The 7,439-nt window shown below is 54.9% G+C and overlaps 1 protein-coding gene across 2 annotated transcripts in view; it reads right to left on the minus strand.

Moving 5' to 3' along the window:
* Window positions 1-323: 323 nt before the first annotated feature.
* The window catches only part of DDA1 (DET1 and DDB1 associated 1), a 16,272-nt gene continuing 9,156 nt past the window's right edge, over window positions 324-7,439 (minus strand). The window contains exons 2-6 of one of the 2 annotated variants that reach the window (XR_002735207.2): window positions 6,831-6,911; window positions 6,545-6,596; window positions 5,178-5,239; window positions 1,838-2,017; window positions 324-1,233 (exon numbers count right to left, since the gene is read on the minus strand). Coding sequence is in view for 1 of the 2 variants with exons in the window: in XM_023229792.2 (XP_023085560.1) it covers window positions 1,907-2,017; window positions 5,178-5,239; window positions 6,545-6,596; window positions 6,831-6,911 (306 nt within the window). In the remaining variant the exon portion in view is untranslated. Of the gene's footprint in view, window positions 1,234-1,267; window positions 2,018-5,177; window positions 5,240-6,544; window positions 6,597-6,830; window positions 6,912-7,439 lie in introns of those variants that run through there. The other variant, XM_023229792.2, reaches the window with a different exon arrangement.

A 7,439-nucleotide genomic window follows, 5' to 3' on the forward strand; every position in this document is an offset into this window, starting at 1 on the left:
TCTCAAAACCAAGACCTCTGCCAGGCACGGTGGCTCACGTCTGTAACCTCAGCACTTTGGGAGGCTGAGGAAGGCAGATGACTTGAGCCCAGGAGTTTGAGACCAGCCTGGGCAACATGGTGAAACCCTGTCTCTATGAAAAAATTTTAAAAAATTAGCCAGGCAGTGGGGCGCAGTCCCAGCACTTTGGGAGGCTGAGGCAGGCGAAGCACCTGAGGTCAGGAGTTCGAGACCAGCCTGGCCAACATGGCGAAACGCCATCTCTACTAAAAATAGAAAATTTAGCTGGGTGTAGTGGTGCACGCGTGTAATCCTAGCTACTCGGGAGGCTGAGTTAGGAGAATCGCTTGAACCTGGGAGGCGGAGGTTGTAGTGAGCTGAGATCTCGCCACTGCACTCCAGCCTGGGAGACACAGCGAGACTCCATCTTAAAAAAAAAAAAAAAAATTAGCCAGGCATGGTGGTGTGTGCCTGTGGTCCCAGCTACTTGGAAGGCTGAGGTGGGAGGAATGCTTGAGGTCGAGGCTGCAGTGAGCTGTGATTACACCACTGCACTCCAGCCTGGGCAACAGTGTGAGACCCCAACTCAAAAAAACAAACAAAAGAAAACTAAGACCCCTGGCCCCGCCACCAGTGGGGGTGATAAGGGAAGAAGCGGTGTTCCCCCAGCCCCAGGCTTAATGGTCAGGGCCACAAACCTTCTGCCAAGAGCCCGAACACCCCCTACGTACCCAAGCTCAGCCCCAAACCCAGCCCAGCTGGCGGAGGAGGGGTCCCCATGAGCAGCCATGGCACATGCCAACTGCCAGGTGCTGACTTTCTGTGACCCAGCAAGGGTGTGGCCACTACCTGGGACAGCAAGACCAGCCAGATGCCATCTGTGCTGTCACCATGGCTCACGGGAGTGGCAGAGGCCGGAGACCCCAGGCCCCCAGGTGAGGCTGGCCGTCTCTGCGGTGGCTGACAGGTGCACTGCCCTGCTCGGCGGTATCCCAGGCAGGGGACTGACCCTGCTCCATCCTTGGCACCATGGACCGTCTCTCAGGAATGACCTGTCCTTGGGGTCACCTTGACAGGAGAGGCAGAGGGGATGGTCCCGGCAGGTCTTGGCCTTGAACATGGTGGCCTCAGCAAGCCCACGAGAGAATCCAGCCGGTCCCGGAGCCCCTGGCGTGGGGGGCCCTTCTCACTCCTCTTGGTGACAACAGGGATGACTCCCAGGGGCTCCGTCCTCTGCAGCCAAGGTGTGTGGAGCAAAGACGCGAGGTCAAGTAGGAAAGACCCTTTTATTGGGGTGGACACGGAGCACGCACTAGTCCATGATAAAAATAAAATGACTCAAGAGAAAGATCCCAAGGGCCGACTTCTCCCCGACGTGCGCACACACTGAGTGAGGTCTGGGCATGGGAGAGGTCCAGGCAGAGCGTGGGACAAGACCGAGTCTCAAGGGCCTGGACCAGTGTTGGGGGGAGAAGGCCACTCGGCTGTCCTGGTGGGTCGGCCGCCCCAGGCCCGCCCTTGTTGCCCAGCCACAGTAAAGCCCCCGCTAGAGACCCTCAAAGACACACTCTGGTTCTCTGGAGAACTGGGGGCAGGAGTCGGGGAACTGGCCCGGTGGAAGGCGGGGGTCAGGGGGACAATGTTGTGTTTTTTTTAAAAAGCATCTACCAACATCACACTACTGGGTCTGATGTCCCCTTTAACCAACGCTTGATACAGGTTACAGCATAAATAAAAACTCAAGGAAAATAAATACATCGGCTCCTATGAGGTTGGAAGTGGTGTGGACGCAGGGTGTGGATGGGCCGGCAGGGAGGCGGGCGGGTGGGGTGCTTACACATGGCGGGCAGGCGGGTGGGCGACCGAGGAGCAGACCTGGCAGGAGGTGCCTGTGTGGGGTTGAGTCTTAAGTGTCCTCGTGCATGTCTGGGCTGTCGGTTCGCGCCACCTTGCGGGGAGGTGCTGAGCTCTCGCCTTCCAGCTCCACTTGCTCCTGGTCTCTCTTCTTGGCAGCGTTCTAGGGGACAGGGGAAAGAGAGTGGCTGTGAGTCACTTTTTTCGGACAGGCTCTCACTGGAGTGCAGTGGTATGATCATTGCTCACTGTAGCCTCAACCTTCCGGGCTCAAGCAATCCTCCCAGCTCAGCCTCTGGAGTAGCTAGGACTACAGGCCCGCAGCACCACGCTTCATAGTTTTACTTTTGGTAGACATGGGGGTCTCACTATGTTGCCCACCCGGAGGCTGTGAGTCTTCACATGGGTGAAGCTCCCAGAGTCCTAATGCCAGCCCAGGCCCCTGCAAAAGCATCACAGAGGTTAAGCCTGGAGTACAGTGGGGGGTTTTGGGGTCCCTGGCTGGGCAGTCCCTCCTACCACCAGGACCTGCCCTGCTAAGCCCTGCCCAGAGCACTTCCTGGACCCACGGCTGGTGATAGACAGGTGCTTCCTGGGCACCCGGAGGAGTCACCCCCAGCACGTGCAATGACACACAGGGCTAGTTTCCCAAGCACTCAGAGGAGCGATCCACCCGGCCTGGGAATAAAGGGCCTTTGGAAGCCACTGGGGATGCCACACATCAACGCAACAGAGAAGCACATGTCTCCTTCTCCAATGTGGAAACCAAGGCCTGGAAGCAGGAGAAGGGGTGGGGTGGGCCCAGCAGCTTGGATTTCCGGCAGCAGTCACTTTGCCACAGAGTCCCCCCACCTTCCAACTTTGCCCAGGGTAGGTAGCCACCCACTGTTCAATGTTAAGTAAAAAAAGCAAACTTGCTCATGCCTGTAATCCCAGCTACTCTGGAGGCTGAGGCAGGAGAACTGCTTGAACCTGGGAGGCAGAGGTTGCAGTGAGCTGAGATTGCAGCACTGCACTCCAGCCTGGACAACAGAGAGACTCCGTCTCCAAAAAGAAAAAGAAAAAAAAAGAGGGCCGGGTGCAGTGGCACTTTGGGAGGCCGAGGCAGGTAGATCACTTGAAGTCAGGAGTTCAAGACTAAAAATACAAAATCTACTAAATCTACTAAAAATACAAAAATTAGGCCAGGCATGGTGGCTCACGCCTGTAATCCCAGCCTACTTTGGGAAGCCAAGGCGGGCGGATCACCTGAAGTCAGGAGTTCAAGACCAGCCTGACCAACATGGAGAAACCTCGTCTCCATTAAAAACACAAAATTAGTCAGGCATGGTGGTGCATGCTTGTAATCCCAGCTACTCGGGAGGCTGAGGCAGAAGCGCTTGAACCTAGGAAGCGGAGATTACAGTGAGCCAAGATCGCACCATTGCACACCAGCCTGGGCAACAAGAGCAAAACTCCATCTCAAAAAAAAATAATGATAAAATAAATTAGCCAGGCATGGTGGTGCGTGCCTGTAATCCCAGCTACTCGGGAGTCTGAGGCAGGAGAATTGCTTGAACCCGGGAGGTGGAGCCTGGGAGGAGGAGGTTGCAGTGAGCCGAGAACATGCCACTGCACTCCAGCCTGGCCGACAGAGCAAGACCTCATCTCAAAAACAAACAAACAAACAAAAACAAAAGAAAAAGAGGAAAAAATGTCCCGTGTGCAGAGGCAGCCACTGGGAAGGGAGCTGGGGCACCAGAAGCGGCGGGGAGATGACTCTTCACTGCAACTACACCCTTTCATTTCCACTTTTTAGAGACAGGGTCTGGCTTTGTTGCCCAGGCTGGAGTGCAAAGGCACAGTCATGGCTCACTGCAGTCTCAACCTCCTGGGCTCAAGCGATCCTCCCACCTCAGCTTCCTGAATAGCTGGGATAACAGGAACATGCCACAGCCAGCTAATTTTTTTTTTTTTTTAGTGACGGGGTTTTGCTATGTTGCCTAGGCTGGTCTCAAACTCCTGGCCTTAAGCCATCCGCTCGCCTCGGCCTCTCAAGCAGTTCGGGGTGTGAATCACCACACCCAGCCACACCCTCTCATGTTGCCTAGATTTTTTTTTTTTTTGAGACCGCCCAGGCTGCAGTGCAGTGGCATGATCTCGGCTCACTGCAATCTCTGCTTCCCAGGTTCAAGCAATTCTTCTGCCTTGGCCTCCAGAGTAGCTGGGATTACAGGCGCGCGCCGCCATGCCCGGCTAATTTTTGTATTATCAGCAGAGACGTGGTTTGAGACGGGGTTTCACCATGTTGGCCAGGCTGGTCTCGAACTTCTGACTTCGTGATCCGCCTGCCTAGGCCTCCCAAAGCACTGGAATTACATGCATGAGCCACCACGCCCGGTCCAGATTTTTAATCATGTGTACACACTTCACCATTCAGAAAAGATTCTTTTTTTTTTTTGAGATGGAGTCTGGCTCTGTCACCCACACTGGAATGCAGGGGTCCGATCTCGGCTCACTGCAAGCTCCGCCTCCCAGGCTCAAGCCATTCTCCTGCATCAGCCTCCCGAGTAGCTGGAACTACAGGCGCCCACCACCACGCCCGGCTAATCTTTTTTGTATTTCTTAGTAGAGACAGGGTTTCACCGTGTTAGCCAGGATGGCTACCGTGTTAGTCTTGATCTCCTGACCTCGTGATCTGCCCACCTCGGCCTCCTAAAGTGCTGGGATTACAGGCGTGAGCCACTGTGCCCAGCCTTTTTTTTTTTTTTTTTTTTTTTTGAGACAGTCTTGCTCTGTCATCAGGCTAGAGTGCAGTGGCGCGATCTCAGTTCACTGCAACCTCTGATTCTCCTGCGTCAGCCTCCCGAGTAGCTGGGATTACAGTCATGTGCCACCACACCCAGCTAATTTTTGTATTTTTGGTAGAGACGGATTTCCCCATGTTAGCCAGGATGGTCTTGATCTCCTGATCTCGTGATCCACCTGCCTCAGCCTTCCAAAGTGCTGGGATTACAGGTATGAGTCACCATGCCCAGCCTCAGAAAAGATTCTATCTAGTTCATACCAATACAGTCTACCTAATGCCAGGGCCATAGAAAGCCGGGCCTGGTGGGTGCTTGGGCCTGGCCTCCAGCCTGCTGAGCACTGGTGTCCTGTGGCCTCTGCACAGCGGTTCCCTCCATTGGAACGCTCTTCCCGCTCCTGGATCGCCCAGGGCACTCCTACCCAGCCCTCAAGGCACTACTCCAGTCACTAGGGTCCTTCCTGTGCTCAGAAGCCCCTGCCAGGCATCCCATCTCTGTACACCCACAATCCCCGCACGGGAGCCCTGCGGGCCTCACCTTTTTGTCCCATTGCTGATGCAGGTAGCGCAGAAGGATGTTTGTCTTTTCTGTCACGATGACTAGGGAGGAAAGACAGAGAAAGTCGCAGATGTGTCCCCTCCCCGGGCTCCTCCCCTGACACTGCCCCGGGAGGTCTTTTTGGGGCTGGAACTCAGTATCCCTAACTCCGGAGATCTCCAAAAGTCCCATGTTTTTGCTTCTGAGCACACACGCAGCCACTCCCAGCGGCCTGAGCCAGCTGCTTTCAGGGTCCCTGCTCCCTGCAAGGGATTCCATCCTTGGATGGGGAACCAAGCCCAGCCACTGAGACTCTCGTGCCTATGTTTCTCCCGGGCTGACTAGGAGCACATACTGCATATCTGTGCCCAGTGACCACACAGCCCCACCCCACAGGCTCCAGATGGATAAACGCTTTAAGAGCAGGGTCTCACTCTGTCACCCAGGCTGGAATAATCATAGCTCACTGCAGCCTGGAGCTTCTGGGCTCAAATGATTTTCCCACCTGGGACTATAGACGCACGCCACAATGCCTGGCTAATACATATATATATATATATGGCTAATACATATATATATGTATTATATATATATATGGCTAATACATGTATATGGCTAATATATATATGGCTAATATATATATATATATGGCTAATACATATATATATATATATATGGTGTCTGGTGAAACAGGGTCTCACTATGTTGCTCAGGCTGGTCTCAAACTCCTGGCCTCAAGCAATCCTCCGGCCTCGGCCTCTCAAAGTGCTGGAATTACAGGCAGGAGCCACCCTACCTGGTGTGGAGTCTTTTTGAACAGTTAAACTAAGACAGCAGGACCAAGTCCTCCTGCACTGTGGGCCCCTCCAGCTGGACCCCCTTCCTGTCACTTTCACCCAGGCCTGGCTGGATCCCCAGCCCAGGCTCCTGTAGCCCTCTGCTGCCTCCCTGCCCAATAGTACTTGTCTTAGAACCAGAGTTCTCACTTGCCCTCATCTGACAAGGAGGGGAAGGGGCCAGTGAGTGGCAGACGAGGGCCAACTTGGGGGCCCCTTTGGGCTAGCTGTGGATCCCAGTGTGTCCCAATCAGGAGATGTCTGGGGAAAGCCAGGTTTCTGGCTGTCCCCAGGTGCTGGGAGTGGACAGGCATCCACGTGTGCATCCCCAGGCTGAAGCCCCCACAGTCCCCCTCCTGTACCTCCCTGGAGGCCCTCCCCGACCTAACTGGATTCAGTAGCCAGCGTGTGAACCCGAGCCAAGTCTATGGCCTGGGCTGGGGTGGAAGATAACCTCCTCGTGCCACTCTGCGGTCACCAAACCCTGCCCCTCAGCAGCCAGAATGGGACAGACTGACAGCAGCCACTTACTCTGTTCAGACGGGTACTCTCGGGTGGGCAGGTAGACTGAGGGCCGTCGGTTCTGCAGGAGGGTTGGGAAGGGGTAGGTTAGGAGAGTGCATGGGCCAGGGGTCTCCTCATCCCTCCACTCGGCACCCACCCTTCAGTGCAGATTGGAAGACACTCAAGAATGTGGATGGGGCTGGGCTTGAAGATCAGCCTCTATTCCAGCCAAGACCCCAATCGGGGGATACAAGCCACCCTCAGGCCCCCTGGAAGTGCCCAATCCCTCTCAGCCCCAGGAACACGCACTCACCGAGGCTTTGCACACGGAGTCCGCGTGAAATCGACTAAAATTGCTTTTGTTGTAGACAGGCAGTCCTTTCAAAAAATCTGCCTAGAAGACATGGAAGATGGTACATGAGAAAATAGGCAACGGGCCGGCTCATCCCTGAAGCACCTGCACGGTGCATCCTTCTTCCCGCTGTTCTTTGTAGTTCAAGTTTTCCAGAACACACCCTTGAGCTGGCTGCTGGGTACACTGCCGGGCCCAAAGAAAAGTAACCAAGCCAGGCTATGTGCACGTCCTCCGGGGGGTCCTTATGACAGCCCCTAACTAGGTAAGAGGTGGGGAAATTGAGGCTGCAAGAGAACAGGCCACTGGTTAAAAGTCATACCGCAGCAGGCTCACACCTGTAATCCCAGCACTTTGGGAGGCCAAGGCGGGCAGATCATCTGCGGTCAGGAGTTTGAGACTAGCCTGGTCAACATGGCGAAACCTCATCTCTACTAAAAATATAAAAATTAGCCGGGCGAGGTGGTGCGCGCCTATGATCCCAGCTACTCGGGAGGCTGAGGCTGGGGAATCACTCGAACTTGGGAGGCAGAGGTTGCAGTGAGTCGAGATCGTGCCACTGCACTCCAG

Source organism: Piliocolobus tephrosceles, chromosome 21 (assembly GCF_002776525.5).
Source record: "Piliocolobus tephrosceles isolate RC106 chromosome 21, ASM277652v3, whole genome shotgun sequence".
In the NCBI taxonomy this organism is placed as follows: domain Eukaryota; kingdom Metazoa; phylum Chordata; class Mammalia; order Primates; family Cercopithecidae; genus Piliocolobus; species Piliocolobus tephrosceles.